This window comes from Malania oleifera, chromosome 1 (genome assembly GCF_029873635.1).
Source record: "Malania oleifera isolate guangnan ecotype guangnan chromosome 1, ASM2987363v1, whole genome shotgun sequence".
Taxonomy (NCBI): Eukaryota; Viridiplantae; Streptophyta; class Magnoliopsida; order Santalales; family Ximeniaceae; genus Malania; species Malania oleifera.
Window position 1 is genome coordinate 136,583,244 of NC_080417.1, and position 19,570 is coordinate 136,602,813.

Genomic DNA, 19,570 nt, shown 5'->3' on the forward strand with positions numbered 1-19,570 from the left:
TAATCGGGAAACCCAATTTAAGTAGTTCGTTTCATCCATCCGTACCGAAATTAGCTATCTGATATTTGGGGGACTAAAAGTGGTGGACAAGGAAGATATTTTTGCGGAAGTGCATAGGTACGTAGGAAATGGCGTTGGCCTGTAGGCTTTGATACCATGAAAGATTGTACAAACATGGTGTAGCAATTGATACCTACACCATTCTTTACATGTCTCAATTATAGAATTGTAAAAACTATACAAGAAAGTTTTACATACAAGGAAAGACTTGATAAGCGTGACATACAAGGAAAGTTTTTAAGTGCGACAACATGCTAACTATTGATATATTCTAAATAAAGAGATACAATCATGAAAAGAAACTATGTGTCCGATTGAAAAGAAATTAGTCGAGTTAATCACCACACATTATATTGATTGACCGATGATAGTTCCAATCTCTGAATTGTCTTGTTTAATAGGGTACCATTCATAAAATGAGTATGTAGGAGGTGTTAATACCTTTCTCTCGCATAACTGAATTCTCAATCTCAACTTTGGTAAAAACAAATCGAAACTATTGGTTCCTCTATCATTAATTTAAAGACCAATCAACGAATAGTAATTGGTTGAATGAACCACATCTACATAAATAAAAGATTAATAATGACTACATCAAACTCTTATTATTTTTATTTCTCGTTAATACGAACCATCCCCAAGACATTACTACACAATTAATGAGAGGAGTGCTCACTTAGCTAAATATCCTCCGTGGCTAAAGCAACACGCCATGACGTAGAAAATTCATGTTTTCCCTTGTGGCCCTACCTGCAGTTTCCACGTGTCAAAACAAAGGCGACTTAGTGACCAACAGTAGGCGGAATCCACGAATAGGCCAAAAGCCAAATCAGGGTTTCGAAACTCATGAAATCGCAGAGATTCTCCATGCCTCTCTAGGGAAAAAAAAAGGGGGGAGGGGAGGGAAGGGGAGAGAGAGAGAGAGAGAGGAGAGTAGTTAGAGAATGACAGAGAGGAAATGTCGCCATAAAGCAAGCTCTAATTCCTAGCTTTTGCTCTCTTTCTCCCTCTCTCTTTCTACTACTAGAAAATTTGTCTCTAAGCTCTGCACTTTCATGTATAAATTCGCATTGTCTGTATTTATTTTTTCAGTTTTTCGGTGAGAAAAGCGAAATCGGCACCGAAAATATTGGCAAACCCATCTTTTTGGGGGTGATATTCAGCTGTTAGATGCTTTCGTTTCGTTTTATGATCGAATCTATCCCCAATTCTCATTTCAAAATCCCACATTCTCTCTCGCTCCCATTACCAATTGTCTTCCCCTGCGAAGTTACTTCTTCTCTCAGTCTCTGCGTTTAATTTTCTATTTAGAATTTCAAATTTCAGCTCTTTTCGGTGTGACCGTTACTTATTTGCTCGATTTGTGCCATTTCATGTTTTACTTCTAATTACTGTACCGGTCACCTACAAAATTTTCATCGAGACCCCCTTTCTTGTACTCAATTTCCTATATTTTTCTTCCGTCAGGTGTTTTCTTTATATGTTGTCTCAATTGCATGAGATTCCGCCTAAAATTTTGATATTTCGTCTGCCGCGCTATCGTTCACTGTAATTTCCACGTTATTTACGGGTCAATTTAGCTGACGGAGGGCGGAATTTAGGTTTTCTGTGGGATTGAGAGTGAAGATTTGTGCTGAATGGCTGATCGTTATAGGTCGGTTTCGATTGAAGAATTGCCCTCACATTTAATTTTAGAAATCTTGGCCTCAGGCCGGCTAAGTGCCGCTGATCTTGTTTGCTTAGAGCTGACTTCGCGCACTTTCGGGGGTAGCCAAGGGTTGTTCCCCCTCAAGTTTCGGTCTTTGGTGGATTTAGCGGCGTTCCAGCTATGTGGGTCCCATCCTGTATATGCTCCGATGGGTTTGAATGCACGGAAAGAGCTGTTTGATCGTTGTGGTGGGAATTGGAAGCGGGTATTGAGGTTTTTGCAATCCGTAGAGCAGTCCTCCGATATTGTCAAGACCTCAGCAGGCAATGTACTATTTCTTTGATATTTGCGTTAAACATTAGTTGATTGAAGTCTATACTTTTTTTTGGGAGGTGGGGTTTTCAGCTGGAAAATTCGAATTTCGAACTGACAAACACACACACACACACACACATCTATATATATATATATATATGACAGTAAAAAAATTCACTGTGTTTCATTTGATAGCACTGTAGGTGAGTCAGTTATCAATTGTTGAGAATTAATATAATGGGTTTTTTGGTGAATTTTTTTTTTTTGCTTTGTTAACTTAATTCCACAGTTGTTTCTGTCAAAATTTATTAGTTAGTATTAATTGGAAAGCTTTAATCCTTTGGTATTGCATCATGTAGCACATTGCATTTTGTCTGATACTGTGTTTCACAACTTTCACTGTTACGTTTTTTTTACTGCATGTTCAGTCTCTTTGCATTTTTTCTAATGTTCTGTATTAGGGATGGGAACATTTCAACTTGATCTCTAACTTCAAAAAAGGAGAAAAAGTAAAAAGTGTTTTAAAAATTATCTGGACTTGATTTGCCATTTCATTTTCCAGCCTGATATCCATCTGTGAGACATGTAATTAACGCAATTTTATTTCTTGAGTAAGGAAATTGGAGAAAGCTATTTGATTTTTGTCTTGCAATAAATTTTGTTAGGGTGAGAGATAAACTTTGATATTTATGTAGTTATGACTTATTGTTGTGTGTCCTAATCCTTCCTCCCCACCAAATACAGAAGAAAAGAATGTTAAATGAAGAGTTCAGTATTAATTTGTCAACATTTGTCAGCAGATGCAGATAGCAACCGGAAGATATCACACATTGCTGATCAGTGGTTCATCTGTATACTCTTGTGGCTCCAGTTTGTGTGGTGTTCTCGGTCATGGCCCAGAAACAACACAATGTGTAGCATTTACCCGGATCAGTTTCCCATCTTTGTCACATGTGGTCCAAGTCTCAGCCTTCCACAATCATGCAGCTTTTGTCATGCAGTCTGGGGAGGTCTGTAGTGCTTTGCACTTCACCAATATATTGCTCTAGTTGAGATATGGTACTGGATAATTTAGATATGTAGCATATAAACTGCTCCACTTAAATGCCTTGGTTGTAAAGAGCACTGAGTTTATTTCTCATTTAGATTGAACCATTTTAACAAGGACATCTGAATGCACTTTGGTGTTTGATTTGGATATGAAATCGCTGACATAGAAGCTGCCAAGAAACTCAATTTCATGAAAACCAAGAGCATTGTTATGGATACTTGTGTTCGAATGACTATGGATGCCCTTAAGCTGTTGAAAATTTGAGTTGTCCTGGGTCCTGGCATAAGTCCTGCACTTTTCTTTTCTTGTTACATGATGTTTCAGTTAAGCGACATTTTTTCATTCTCAATTTAAACCGGAGAGACCACTATGGTGGATTGGGTTACTATGTTTCCTCTTTATGTTGACTTTTGACATTATATTCTCTTTTCATTTATTTAGTTATTCAATTGGACTTGTGTCCACTCAAGTGAAAATTTATCTGTCAATACAGTTGTGTTGAGGCCAAATACTGAAAAACACAGTCAATTCCTTTTCTTGAATCCTTATTGAATATTTGTTGGGGCGTCCCCTACGAGCGACACGTTGCACTTGAACCACCCGGGTGTAGCAAAAAGTGGGTGACGGTGGGCTAGGTCGTCGCCTAGGTACGGTGTCAAATATGCAAGGGTTCCTGCATCATTCTGGACGTGGGTAGGTAAAGACGTTAGTTCAGGAAACTAGGATTAAATTAGTAACTTGGAATATAGGGACACTTACGGGTAAAAGCATGGAAATTATGGATACAATGATTAGAAGAAAAATTAATATAATTTGCCTTCAAGAAACTAAGTGGGTGGGGGAGAAAACTAGAGAAATCGATAAATCAGGATTTATACTTTGATGCACTGGAAAAGAAAAACATAAGAATGGAGTAGACATTATTATAGACAAAAACTTAAAAGATAGCGTTGTGGATGTAACTAGAGTATGGGATAGAATTATAAAAATCAAGATGGTATTAGGACAAGAGATAATAAATATCATTAGTGCTTATGCTCCTTAAGTTGGCTTAGCAGAAAATCTTAAGAGACAATTTTGGGAAGATATGGATAGTATTATACAAGGCATACCAGGGACTGAGAAAATATTTTTAGGAGGAGATCTGAATGGACACGTTGGAAGAGAAAATAAAAATTATGAGAGGATATGGAGACAAAAATGAGTATGGGGAGATGATCCTAGAGTTTGTTATGTCATATGATTTTAGTATAATGAATACTTGCTTTAAGAAGAGAGAAAAACACTTAATAACCTTTAAAATTGGACAAAATAGAAGTCAAATAGATATTTTTTTTTAACTAGGAGGGTAGATCATTTATCATGCAAGGATTGTAAAGTTATTCCAGGTGAAAGCCTAACCACACAACATAGAGTCTTAGTGTTAGATATATGTATTAAAAAATGGAAGAAAAAAGATAAAATAAACCAGTGTAAAAGAACTAGATGGTGGAACCTAAAAGGAGAAAATATAATAAAATTTAAAGATAAAATGATCAAAGATGGGGATTGGACCTTAAAGGATGAGATAGATACAAATACTTTTTGGAATTGATTAGCTAGCTCTATTAAAAAGATAGCAAAAAAGATTTTAGGTGAATTAAGGGGAAGATTCTCGAATAGCAAAGAAAGTTGGTGGTGGGATAAAGATGTACAAAAAATCATAAAGACAAAAAGAATTTGGTATAAAATGTGGCAAAAATGTAGAAATAGAGATAACTTTGAAAAATATAAGGAGGCAAGAAAAGATGCAAAAAGGGCCGTTAGTGAAGCTAAATATAGATCATTTAATAGTTTGTATGATAGATTAGGTACAAAAGCTAACTTACTAAAGAGATATATTTAAACTTACTAAAGCTAGAGAAAGGAAGAGCAAAGACTTAGGAAATGTAAAATGTATAAAAAAATGAGGATGATATTGTCTTGGTTAAGGACGAAGATATTAAAGAAAGATGGCGAAGTTACTTTAGTAAGTTGTTTAACGAAAACCAAATAGAAGGCTTAAACTTAGAAATGCCACATGAGGAAAAGACTAAAAATATAAGATTTATTTGCAAAATTAGAGTTAACGAAGTTAAGTTTGCACTAAAAAAGATGAAAAATGGGAAAGCTATGGGTCCAGATAACATCTCAATTGAAGTTTGGAAATGCTTGGGTGATAACGGAATTATATGGTTAACTAATTTATTTAATACAATTGTAAAAACTAAGAAAATGCCAAATGAATGGAGGAAAAACACTTTAATACCTATATATAAAAATAAAGGAGATATTCAAAATTGTAATAACTATTGTGGAATTAAACTTACGAGTCATACGATGAAACTATGGGAAAGGGTAGTTGAACAAAGATTAAGGTTAAAGACAAAAATTTCAGAAAATTAGTTTGGTTTTATGCCTGGGAGATCTACCACAGAAGCTATTTATCTTTTAAGAAGATTAATGGAAAAGCTTAGGGAAAAGAAGAAGGACTTGCATATGATATTTATTGACCTTGAGAAAGCATATGATAGGATACCTAAGGAAGTTCTATAGTGGGTTTTAGAAAAAAAGGGTGTATGTTGTAGGTATACTGATGTCATTAAGGATATGTACGATGGAGTAATGACTAGTGTAAGGACCATAGATGGAGAAACTAGAGAATTTCCAATTACCATAGGTGTACATCAAGGATCTGCTTTGAATTCCTATCTTTTTGCTTTAGTGATGGACCAATTGACTAAGAGTATTCAAAAGGAGGTTCCATGGTGTATGTTGTTTGTAGATGATATTGTATTAATTGACGAAATTAGGGACAGAGTAGAGGCTGAATTAGAATTATGGAGAGAAGTTTTGGAATCTAGAAGCTTCAGGATAAGTAGAAATAAAACAGAATATATGAAATGTAATTTTAGTAATGATAGGAGGAGTATTAGAGACGAAGTTAAATTTGATGATGAAGAAATAAATTGCACTTGTAGATTTCGATACCTTGGATCTATTATGCAAGTTAAAGGAGAAATTGAAGATGATGTAATGCATAGAGTTAAAGCAGGTTTGGTAAAATGGAGAAGTGCTTCAAGTGTGCTATGTGATCGTAGAATACCTTTAAAATTGAAAGGGAAATTTTATAAAACAGCTATAAGACCAGCTATGCTATATGGATCAAAATGTTGGGCGACGAAGAAACATAATATCCAAAAAGTAAAAGTTTCCGAGATGAAAAATGCTTAGATGGATGAGTGGTATAACATTGAAAGATAAATTAAGGAATGAACATATTTGTGGTAAGTTAGGTGTAGCTCCTATAGAAGATAAGATAAGGGAGGGACGACTCAGATAGTTTGGACACTTGCACTGTAGGCCTTATAGTGCACCTGTGAGGAAGAGTGACTTAGTTACTGTGGGGGGCAGTAGAAGGGGTAGGGGTAGACCTAAAATAACTTGGGAGGAGATAGTGAGTAAGGATTTAATATCCTTGAATCTATAAAAAAAAATGGTCCATGATTGCATAAATTGGCGGAAAAGGATTCATATAGCCGACCCCACTTAGTGGGACGAAGGCTTGGTTTTGTTGTTGTTGTTGATATACATATACATACATAGTAATTCAGTTAAATTTGGGTTAACAGTATTGACTGACAATAATTCAGTTGGTTTTTAATTCTGTGTAGTTTCTTATTTTGTTTGGTTCGGTTAATGGAAATATTTTAGCAAAAACTTCAGTTAATTAGGCTAATGAATAGTTTAATTGAAATTTTGAGTTAATTCAGTTAATATACTGAATTAACCATATCAAGCTGAGTCTACATGAGATGAAAGCTTGTTATCCTGCAAGTCTTACTGCAGTAATTGCACGCAAGTGATTCTTTCTCTCACAGCTTATGGCAAGAAGGCTGAGGATAGAAGCTTCACATTGTATGGAAGCATTAGTTGTTAAAAGCACAAGGCAGACTATGGTGCAGAGGGCATCTTTGGCCTTGGTGCAACAGCCTGAGGAGAATGGGGCACACATTCCTTTAAATTGTGTTGCTTATTTATTAAACATTTATCTTGTAAACAATTTATCATTAATATCTATAGAAATGGCACATGTGAGCTGTAGTATATGCTCTAGTAGCACACAATCAATTAATTCAGTGCATAACAATTGGAATTATTTTATTGATTTGGAGCTCAATCATATGTTTTGCAGCTTTGAAAATAAAAATTCTTGATTTGGTTTAATTTTCAAAAATTTTGAAGTATTTAGAAATTTTTATTTGGAGTTTGAATAAGTTAAAAGGTTAACCAAGTCCAGAACTGGTTTAAGTATTATAATCCTATATATTCAACCAATTTTTGACCAAGACCTTATGAAGTTTTTTAAGGAATAATTTTTTCTTGTATTTTGATTTCTATCATTCTTTGGCAAAACAATTTTTCTGAAGCCTTGTTTTAATGGAATGTCTTTGAATTTGAAACTGGGAGATCCAAAATAGTCTGTAAAAATTTTCAATTTTGCTCTTGAAAGGGTGTTCTAATTTTTATTGGAAAATTTTCAACTTCACTCATGAAAGGGTGTTTTAATTTTTTTATTCTTTTGGAAAGTTATTTTGTTAGAAGTGGAGCTTAGGCGCAACTGTAAGGTTGTCGCTGTGTGACCTCACGGGTTTGAGGCGTGGAAACAGCCTCTTGCAAAAGTGCAAGGTAACGCTGCATACTATAAACCCATTGTGGTCCACCCCTTCCCCGGACCCCGCGTACGTGGGAGCTTTGTACACCGAACTGCCCTTTTTTTTTTTTGGAAAGTTAACTTGTTCATCGAAATATGATGCTCATTGTGCTGGAAACAATATATAAGCTGCTGGTCCTGTACCATGGACACCTTTTTTGCGCTTGGCACCTGGTTCAGGCATGTGCCTCATGCAGGTCGATTACATGAGTCTTGGCATCTGACTGCCTGGCATGTGCTGTTTAGCCATGTATGAAAGTAATGACAACTTGCTTTACCACATGTCAAACATGACACAATGATCGTTGCACAGAAGCCACAACAGCATGTACTTTAGTGCTGTCTTTCACTTAGATGCGCCAAATACCAAACTACCACATAGGGATGATCTTGAGGATCATGTCAATTTACCAAGTCCAACTGGTTCTCCTTTAATCATGATTTCATGGATGACAAAGACCTATATCCTGCATGTATTTGGTGACTAGTAGGAGGGCATTGCATCTTTGCAATTCTCCCTCGTGAAATGAGATAGGATATCGGATGCAAGACAGCATCAAGGATGTGCTGCTATGGAGAATTTAGAAGAAATTGAGGAGAGAAGGAAAGGGGAAGAAGACGGAAGAAGAAAGAGGGGAAGGAGATACTTTTTTTTTTTTGTGGGGGGGGGGGGGGGGGGGGGGTGGGGTGGTGGTGGGCGAACACGTAATCTCAATTCAAATTTTTACAATAACCACCTTGTACATGGATTTCACACACTATTTATAAGAAAGTCTCTAACACAAGAAATTACACATGTACCCCTAAAACTACATGAAATTATGAACGCACGCCTAAAATACACAAATATTACAAACAAGCCCCCAAAACACATAATCCTATTACAAGCAAACCAAGGACACATGCAACAACAACAACAAGCCTTAAGTCCCACTGTGTGGGGTTAGTTATACGAATCCTTTTCCGCCAATTCACACAATCAAGGGCATTTTCTTCAACTAACTAAAGTGCTATTAAAATTTTTTTCACTACCTTATTCGGGTTATTTTAGGATCTACTCTTTCTTGTTCTAGTATCATTTACAATGACTAGCTTGCTCCTCCTCATTGGTGCACTAATTGGCTTACGTTTCAAATGCTTACTGGTGGTCTGCCTAACTTATTTGGAATATGTTCATTCCTTAATTTATTTCTTTGCACTCATCCACCTTAGCATGCGCATTTTGAGTCACTTTTACTTTTTGAATATGTTGTTTCTTAGTTGCCCAACATTTTGATCCATAAAATATGGCTGGTCTTATTGCTGTTTTATAGCACTTTCCATTTAATTTTAATGGTATTCTACAATCTCACATCACACTTGATGCACTCCTCCATTTCACCCATCCTGTTTTAGCTCTATGTACTACTTCCTCATCAACTTCTGCCTATGCTTGCATGATAGATCCAAGATATCGAAATCTTTGTTGATTACTTGATTTTCAAGTTTAATCTCGTCTTCAATATTCCTCCTTACATGGTTGAAATTACATTTCATGTATTCTATCTTGTTTCCATTTATCTTGAGCCTTTAGACTCTAAAGATGTTCTCCAAAGTTCTAACTTAGATTCTACCCACTTTGCAAACAACATACACCATGATATCTCATTTCTCATTTTGGATATTCCTAGTAAGTTCATCAATCACTTAAGCAAACATATAGTGGCTTAAAGTAGAACTTTGATGTACACCTATTGTTACTAGAAATTCTCTAGACTCTCCTCCTGCAGTCATTTCTCTATCATACATATCCTCAATGATATCAGTATATTGTTGCATACTCCATTCTTTTCTAAAACCCACCATAGGACTTCCTTAGGTACTCTATCATAGGCTTTCTCTAAGTATAAAAACCATATGCAAGTCCCTTTTCTTTTCTTTGAAATTTTTCATTAATCTTTTTAGTAGGTAAATAGCTTTTGTTGTCAAGCTGCCAGACATATTGAGACCCTCATTTCTATTCTTATTATTTTGCGCAATTACCCTTTCCCATAGTTTCATTGTATGAATCATAAGTTTAATTTTGCGATAGTTATTACAATTTTGAATATTACCTTTGCTTTTGTAAATAGGTATTAACATACTTTTCTTCAATTCCTCTAGTATTTCCTTAGTTTTTATAGTACTGTTGAATAGATTAGTTAACCATATACTTCCCCTAAACATTTTCTAACTTCAATTGGGATGTTATTTGGACCTATAGATTTCCCACTTCTCATTTTTTTTAAAGCTACTTAACTTCAATGACTATGATTTTAAGAATAATTCTAAGATTTTTTGTCTGCTCCTCATTTGTCACTTCTAGGTCTAAGCTTTCAATTTGGTTTTCATTAAACAACTATTTAAAATATCTTCACCACCTCTCTTTTATGTCTTCTTCTTCTACCAAGACATTATCATTCTTAGCCTTTATGCATTTTACGTTCCTTAAATCTTTGCACTTTCTTTCAGTCGCTCTAGCTAGTTTATATGTCTCTTTTCTTTTCTTTTGTGTCTAATTTAGCATATTGATTATCATAAGTTCCATGTTTAGCTTCACTAATGGCCTTATTTGCCTCTTTTCTTGCCTTTTTATACTTTTCAAAGTTTATTTATTTATTTTTTATTTCTTTAATTTGTTTTATACCAAATTCTTTTGTGTTTATTGCTTTTTGGATGTTTTTGTCCTATCACCACCTTTCTTTGTTGTCTAAGACTCTTTCTTTGGACTCACCAAAAATCTCTTTTGCCATCTTTTTTAATGAGTCAACCATTCTATTCCACAAAGTATTTGCGTCTACTTTATCCCTTATTGTCCAATCACTCTTTTTGCTCATTTTGTCTTTGAATTTCACTATATTTTCTCCCTTTATACTCCATCACCAAATCCTCTTGCATTGATTTATGTTGCTCTTTTTCTTCTGTTTCTTTGTTCAAATATCTAAAACTTAAACTCTATGTTATGAAGTCAAGCTTTCGCTTGGGATAACTTTACAATCCTTGCAGGATAAAAGATCCCCACCTCCTAGTTAAAGAAAAATCTATTTGGCTTTTATTTGTTCATTCTTGAAGGTTATTAAGTGCTCCTCTCATTTCTTAAAGTAGGTATTCATTATGACATGATCGTAGGACATAGAGAAATCTAAAATCACATCCTTGGGGTCATTTTTATCTCCATATCCATGGCCTCCATGTACCCTCTCATCACCTTTATTATCCTTCCCAATATGTCCATGCAAATTAACTTCTATGAATGTTTTTTTGGACCCTGGTATCCCTTGTATAATACTATCCATATCATCTCTAATTAATCCTAGTTGGGGAGCATACATACTAATGACATTTATTATTTGTTGGCCTACAACTATATTGAATTTTATGATCCTATCCCTTATTCTTTTAATATCTACCACATTATTTTTTAGGTCTTTATAAACCATAATTCCCATCCTGTTTTTATGCTTTTCTTTTTCCAATGTACCAAAGTTTAAAACCTAATTTTCCTATTTCCCTAGCTTTATCCCCTACCCACTTAGTCTCTTGTAGGCATATTACATTAATTTTTCTTCTAATCATTGTATCTATTAACTCCAAGCTTTTTACTGTAAGTTTCCTTATGTTCCAAGTTGCTAATTGAACCCTAGTTTCTTGAACTACCTTCTTCAGTGAACATTTGGTAAGGATTCATATTGGAAGATTTAACAAATTTTGCACTGGCTATTAGCTACCTAACACACATGATAAAAACTAATTAATTAAATACATTTGGGTTTAGGATCCAATAATTAATTGACCCTATTCTTTGACATAGGCCTCCAAATTGGGTCAAAATGACTGATCCAAATGCCCGTTTCTTGTCCTACATCAATATTCTTGGTGAAAGTCAATGCATTTAGTTCCCCATAAGTGAGCTCAAAAGATTTTTTTTTCTTTTACCCTTTCTACTTCAGGTGGAATCTCTCTCTCTCTCTTTCTCTCTCTCTCTCTCTCTCTCTCACGCACGCGCGCACACACACACACACCCACTCACACACATGCACATGAAAGCCATCCAAACTGTGGAGGCACTGTGACATTTTTCTCTTAGTTCTGAAGATTCTTCTTGAAGCGCTGGTGTCTGGCTTCTTCTATTTCTTTTCATTTCTTCATTGTGAACTGTGTGTGTACGGGTGCAATATCTTATGTTTTCTTGCACACACATTGCTTAGACTTAGTTAATTTATTTATTTTTGTGAATATGTTGATCTTTGATGTGGGAAAGCCCATAGTTTGGCTGAAAACTGGCACAATAGATCCCAAGTCCAAAGTTCGTGCTGCTGCATGTTGAAAACATTAATGTTAATTGAAGTTTGGATGGGTGGGTAATTGTTAAGAAATGGAGTGGACAAGATTATCTTCGACTTTGTGTGATAAAAAAATTTGAGTATATCTTTTTTGCTAAGTCTTGCTTTCATGCCCAGCCTGCTGAAAAGTTAAGTTCATTTGCCGTTTGGATGAGTGGGTTTGTGTTTGTGTTAAGACAATGGGTTGGACAAATTATCTTGTACTCTGTGGATACTAAAATAAGCATATATCTTAGTTGCTAAGTTTTACTTTCATGCCCATATTTTATTCTACTTATATGGCCGCATGTCTTTTTACTAATTTGGTCATTTTGTATACTGGACTGTAGATTTCCCAATTATGACTACTTCATTCATATGCATTTACTTTGCTGGATATTGAATGGGGTACTGGTATTTTAAGTTTTTTTAACTTGTTAGAAATTTGATAATTACAATGAGGTGGATGCAATAATTTATTTATTTATTTATTTTAAACTGCTGATACAGGTTTTCACATGTGGAGATAATTCATCCTACTGTTGTGGGCATAGAGATACAGGCCGTCCCATCTTCAGGCCTAGGCTTGTTGAAGCATTGAAGGGAGTTCCTTGTAAACAGGTGGTGTATACATGCCATTACTACTTTGTTGCAATTTTGAAATTTTTGTGTTGCATCCAGTATTGTGTATGGGCTCTGTAACTGATGGAGATTTTGCATTTCAGTTCGTGTTCGGTATAGATAAGTTAGCCCATGAATACTATATTTCAACATTCTGATGCTGTTCTCCTTGATATCAATAGGAAAGGAAGTCTGAGATTGCAGAGACCAATCTGCATGATTTAGTGTCCTTGTCATCTGACTTTTTTCGCATCATGTCTGATGTTTTGTCTTATTTGTGGATTGAATGAGCAGCAAAAGGAGTGACTGTTTAACTAGTAGGAATGCTGGGATCTTAGTCCTTTATATGTATGTAATGGCTGTCTATTTAGGGGTCAACATTGCTTCTTGAATTCTATTCTGTTAGGGTGCGTTAGCAACATTTAGTTTATGTTCTTTGTATCCTTGTTTTTCGTTTGTATTGTATTTGGTATATTTCCTTTTCCAAAAAAGTATGTACTTGGCCTATTCCCTCATTGTGGACTGAAACATTTGTTGCCACATTTGGAACCAAAGGACATGGTCTCACACTTGTTTCTTGGAATCAAAGTACTTCGTAGCATATCTGATATAACACATCTGCCAGTTGAAATGCTGAAAATATATGCATGAGCTCAGCCTGAAATTAAGATATCTGAAGACAGCTTCTATCTACTTGGTTGGATATTTTCTGCAAATCACTGCTAAATTTTAAAGAAATTTATCTTTTGTAGATGATGTCCCAGTAGAATAGAAGGAATATATGATAGGCTACTCCCACTTAGGATAACTAGGAGAGAAGAAAAGAAATGATAGTGATTTCATTAATGAAGAGAAAAGAAAAGAGACGGTAGTGATTTCTTTCTTGTGTTGTTTGGATAACTACAGAGAAAAGAAAAGATCTAATATTATTTTATCAAATTAACCATCTGTTTAACTAAACTAATTAACTCTCGTTATATTACGTTTCTTTTAGTTCAATGGGGCATTTTTGACATTAAGAAAAAGCATTGCACAACTTATTTCTTTTCTCTCCAAATCTCTTCACTTTTGGAGAGATTGGAAAACTAAGTATTTCTCTCCCTCCTTTCCTCTTCCTTTCTCTCCATTCATTTAATGAAATAAAATCCAAACAAGTCATCTGGAGAGAAAGGGTCTCATCTCTTTTCTTTTCTGTCCAAGTCAAATAATTCAAACAAGGTGTACATGTTGAGCTAGCTCTCATTTTCATGTTACAATGACCCTTTTGGTGGTATATTCATTAGACAACTACAAGTTGAACGTACTTTATCTTTTTCATCTTACAAGAACCCTATGTTGTTGAGTTCTATGATATCAGCTTTATCCTTGCTGTCATGTTAAAAGTATCAAAACATAATCAATGACTCTCCTTGAATATTGAGCAAACAATGAGATGCTAGTTAGCGGCTGGAAAGTTATCCTTTTGTGCGCTTGCTTGTGTGGTGTTGTTGTTGAGATAAAGAAAACATGGGGGGCTGTTTGGGGGCATGGGTGGGTAAGCAAAGCAGCTATAGAGGTAACTAAAAAATTATAGCCCCACCCAAATATGATTTTCTAAGAGTGGCAAGGTAAAATATTTTAACATTTGGGGGATAAATTAAGACTTTATGGTAAAATATTGAAAAAATATGGAGCCTAAGAATAATTTCCAAAAGCTAGAAAAAAGGAGGTGGGGAGGTTTTTTTTTTTTTTTGGTGGGGGGAGGGGATTTCTGGGGTTGTGATTGCCACCCCCTGCCTCTGCACTGAAATTTGTGCTTTTAAATGTCGAATGTTTTTGATATGGTTATATGGAAATTCACATTTAATGTTCATTTTGTCAAACTCTACTTTTAAAAGGGAGAATTTCTGAATTTGTTCTGGCTATATTATGTTTTTCCGAGCGAATATTTTTAATAGATTTGTTTCGCCTTTAAAAACCAAGTAATCAGTGAAGTATTTGAAGAATATGCATTTGAATTTTGAGGCCTAATTCTTCCAGTGACACTTTCTTATATTTGCATTAGACTTTGTGATGTAGGACAAGAAGCCAAACCATGGGTTAACCCTTCTTGTAGATTAATGGAGAAGCATAGGGCAAGGATTTGTGTGTTTAGTTAATTAGTTTTATTGTGTTTACTAAGTATTAACTAGTCTAGGATTATGTGTATTTGGGGCCTTGTTTGTAATACTTGTGTATTTTAGTGGTATTTTTGTAATTTCATGTAGTTTTAGGGGGTATGTGTGCAACTTCATGTGAAGAGGCTTTCTTATAAATTGTGTGTGAAAGCCATGTTGTAGGTAGTTGTTGAATTTGACTTGGAATCAAATGTGAGTTTCCCCCTTGTATCTCCTCTTTCCCCCCTTGCCCTTCCTCTTTTCAATTTCTTCTAGTCTCTCCCATGGTTGCAGATCCTTGATGCTGCCCCTGCATGACTTTCTTTGTAGGAAGGGCCAAAACCTTTCATAAGGATATTTTGGGGCTGATGGTTTTTTTTTTTTTCTGCATCTTTTTCTGATTCTTCTCAGTGTTTTATTTGAGTATTTGATACTAGCCATGTTATATTTGCTTTTCCCTTTACAAAATCATTTGCTTGGCTCAATAGTCTGGAATTTGTATCAGGTTGCTGCAGGGCTTAGTTTTACCATGTTCCTTACAAGAGAAGGCCATGTCTATACATGTGGGACAAACACACATGGCCAGCTGGGTCATGGTGATTCTGTAGATAGAGCAACACCCAAAATTGTTGAACATCTTGGAGGCATTGGTTCTGTAGTACAGATTGCTGCTGGTCCAAGTTATGCCTTAGCTGTAACTGATGATGGAACAATCTACTCTTTTGGGTTGGGCTCCAATTTTTGTCTTGGTCATGGAGAACAGCACAACGAGCACCAACCACGTGCAATCCAGTCATTTAGAAGAAGGGGTATTCATGTGGTTCGCATCTCTGCTGGTGATGAGCACGTAGTGGCACTTGATTCGAATGGATTTGTTAGTCTTCTATCTCAACATGAAGATGTTCTGTTTATTGGATAGCATGATTTCTTTACGCTTAGAATTATTAACTTTCCGCTTTAAATGGTTAAACAGGTTTATACTTGGGGTAAGGGCTACTGTGGCGCATTGGGCCATGGAGATGAGATTGATAAGACTACTCCAGAGCTCTTGAGCAGCCTTAAGAATCACCTTGCTGTGCAGGTATGGTTTGTTTTTGACCTTGTGTTATTAGTTGGGTTATTACTGTTGATTAGCAAACTTACAACCATGGATTAGTAAAATGGCAAAATTGCTGGTGAGCATTCAATGGCAAACTCATGACCATAGACCAAAGGGCAAACATGACAGAAAGGAGCTTCAAAATTTTCTACTAGTTGCTTGATCTCAATTATGCCACTGCCATCCTTCCCATTGACATCTCATGTGCTGCTTTACTTTCAATGTCGCGATGCAAACGTGAATGTGGCAGTCCTCAGGAATGATTCTTATTCTGTCCGATACCAAAAAATCAATTTGGCTGGATTTTCAGTTGGCATGAAATTTTGGTGTGTTGGGGGTGGGGTGGAATCCCTTTGCATTGATGCAAGAACAAACAATTTTCTCATGCATCCAAGATTTTATAGGATAATATAATCTTTATTCCTGCAGAAACCTTGAAGGCCCGTTTAGTTTTGGAAGATAGTTTTCGTTTCCATTTTAGTTTTCCAAAAAATTACAAAAAAAAAGGTAGTTAATTTTTCATTTTTACAACATTTGTATGAAATAAATGATGAAACCATTTGCTCATAACAATAGTTTTATTTTTCATTTTTAATTTTTCAAATAGTTACAAAAATGTCACCTTTGTTTTCCAATTTTCAAAATTTGTATCTTTTCATTATTTTTATAGATTCCCAAATCTTTGCATATGGGAGCATGTGATTCAGATCTTGGACTTTAATTTGTGTGGTTTATGTATAGTAATTTAGAATCCAAATTCAATTCCCAAAATCTGTGATTCCAATATTACCTTATATAAAATTTGAAAATTTGGAAAAAAAGTTTGTCTTTTTTTTGATTATTTTAAAATCAAAAAAATAAAAAAATGAATTATTTTTTTTTTGCATTTTTAAACAAACTCTTTATTATTCTACCTTCTTAATACAAATCTTGAAAAATTAATAAATAAGTTAAAATTTTTATAATTCTCTGGAAAACTAATAATTGGAAAATAGAAAATGTTTTCCAAACCTAAATGGTCCCAATCTTTTGCAAGCATTATGAATTTGCATTCTTTCTGCCTTGTTTTTCTCTTTCGCCTGCTTTCCTACATTTATTGCTTTTCCTATAAAATTGTCGACCCCCCATAAATAATGCTTCTTGTTTTTTGTAGGTTTGTGCCAGGAAGAGAAAGACATTTGTTCTGGTAGATGCTGGTTCAGTTTATGGGTTTGGGTGGATGGGGTTTGGTAGCCTTGGCTTTCCAGACAGGGGAGCATCTGATAAAGTATTGAGGCCTCGAATCCTTGAAAGCTTAAGAGCTCATCGAATTTCTCAAATAAGCACAGGTCTCTACCATACTGTTGTACTTTCTACCAGGGGACAAATACTTGGTTTTGGAGATAATGAAAGGGCACAACTTGGGCATGACACATTGAGGGGATGCCCTGGGCCTACAGAAATTTTTATTCAAGAAATGGTAGAAGAAGACGGCTTTGTTTCATAAAGTGGGTGACTCTCGGTGACCTGCCTTCTTTGAAGAGGTTAGTTTATGGTTTTTTAATGAATGTAAACTTTGCCAGATTTTTCTTTTTCTTTTTTGTTTTTTGAAATAGGATTGCAAAAGTTTGTTCTGTGACACTTTTAATTGTTAATTCAACATACATTAATGTTGTATTGCAGAACCAAATGTGTAGCATTTTAATTTAGCAGTCATTTTTTTAAGTACACAAAATTGCTACTGAATCTGCTTACAGATACCTTGTTTTCTAGCTTCTGATGCTATCTTGTGTAATGTATAGAAGTTTGATTGCTTTAGAGTTGCATAAAACTGCTTTACTTTTGAATCTGCTTCCTTCTTGCTTATGTGGGTGTATGTACAGTTGTGTTATAAATAGATGCTATTAGTTGAGATTGGTAAATATGCACACCCCAATAGAGTGATTGTTCAAGCCACGCATATTTTCTCATGGTATTTAAAGAAGGCACAGAGATAATTTGTGCACCATGCCACGTATAAGGGTCTTCAATGTAGTTTTCCCTCGGCTGATTTGCATCTTTACATAAGCCTCTGATGCAGGAACTAGCATTTGGTGTATATACTGCTATGCTACAAGAAACACGACTGTCCAGGGCAATGACCCTGATTTTTATGTGACATTTGTATTTGAGTGTCTTAGGTTCTCTATTCTGGGAAGGATGGGAAGAGTATGAAGTAGGAGGGATGAGTTGCGCATTGTGTGACTCGAGTGCAGAATGCCTCTCAACAATAACTGTCATTAATATGGATGTATATTTACTTTGCATGAAGCTGCAATTCAAGTAGAAAATGCTTCCATGAGCCACAAACTTCTAACACATTTGTACGTAAGAATGGAATGGAATCAAATTTATCACTTGATTTTGTCATGCTTTCTATTTAAATTTCCTTCCATTTCTTTTGCATTTTCATCCGCAAATCAAACATGATGGAAGTGGGCCAACTAGTTTATAGTATGGGAATCTGTGAGGTAAAGCACATTAAGGGAACAAACAAGTATTTCCCTGAATATTTTTCCGCAGTAATGATAAGCTACACCATGTGCTTGCGTTATTGTCACATTGTCAAGCGTCCTCACACAATTCATAATCCATGCACTTCACGACAAAAATAAGTCAAAGTGTCATGATGAGTGGCAATAAAATATTATCTTGTTTCTTTATGGAGCGAGAATTCCTTAAACCTTTTTTTTTGGGTTCCATGCCCAATACGTATTGACTAGCCTGTCCATCTCCAAGGACAAATCCTTCATTGCACGGCCAAATTTCGAAGCATAGAAACTACATTTCTGGCTTGAACATTTAATATCCTTTGATCTTAATGTACACAACTTTGAAGCTCTGGTCCAAATCAAGTAGCTGAAGCCCAGACTCTGCAAAACAAGCATTGACAGCTTACATGAACTTCTGCAGGGAGTGAGAATGAAAGTAGCTAAGTTGCGGAAGTGCGGCGGTTTGCAGGGGAGCTGGTTGGTTTGCGTGAATTTCTTTTAGTAGTGTTTGTTCCTCTGTGTTTATTCAAATTGATTTGTTAAGCGCAAAATCAATTGTTTGCCAACAGTCAACTTCTTGGTTGGTAAGTCATTTTTGTGGTTAGAAATTGATTTTTAATCTAAAATTACTTTACGGTGGTGGAATTTGGTTGCCTAACTTTCTTAACTTTTTGACTTTGTAGCAGAATTATTGTGTTGTAGGGTAAGGGTAATTCTATATTCACCCCACCTCCATAAGAGTTCATGTCATCCTCGATGCGGCATTTAAATAAATCTCATTTAGGGGATTTTTTTTTGTTTGCGAACTTATTTTATCATTCCAAAGAAGGGAGACTTGTAAAATATTGAGACCTTGAAGCCTAAAGGTGTCATTTAAAAGTGGAATTTCTTGCGTGATTGTATATCACAATCTCACATCGTATCCGAAATTTTGAGTTTGTAAGGATGATTTGAACTTTAATTGTGTGAAACGGTTTTAATTAGACAAACTTGGGAAGGCCAATGGAACAAAGTTGGCAGTATTTCACCAAAGTAAAGTTGAAATTTTTACATTCAGTA

General features: G+C 35.3%; 1 protein-coding gene across 3 annotated transcripts; it reads left to right on the plus strand.

Annotated features, from left to right (window-relative positions):
* Positions 1-928: 928 nt before the first annotated feature.
* On the plus strand, positions 929-19,363 carry LOC131165817 (ultraviolet-B receptor UVR8). Of its 3 annotated transcripts, XR_009139653.1 has the most exons (8): positions 929-2,036; positions 2,824-3,033; positions 12,657-12,767; positions 15,408-15,776; positions 15,876-15,983; positions 17,155-17,524; positions 18,933-19,095; positions 19,195-19,363. XR_009139653.1 is itself a non-coding variant. In XM_058123918.1 (7 exons), exons 1-6 carry the CDS (start codon positions 1,698-1,700, stop codon positions 17,485-17,487), a joined length of 1,470 nt encoding a protein of 489 aa, XP_057979901.1. In that variant the 5' UTR covers positions 929-1,697; the 3' UTR covers positions 17,488-17,524; positions 18,933-19,175. The 3 variants fall into 3 exon arrangements, 2 of the variants coding, with proteins under 2 accessions (XP_057979901.1, XP_057979912.1); XM_058123918.1 differs by lacking the exon at positions 19,195-19,363 and having other exon boundaries at positions 18,933-19,175; XM_058123929.1 differs by lacking the exons at positions 18,933-19,095; positions 19,195-19,363 and adding an exon at positions 18,161-18,285.
* The last annotated feature ends 207 nt before the right edge of the window (positions 19,364-19,570 follow it).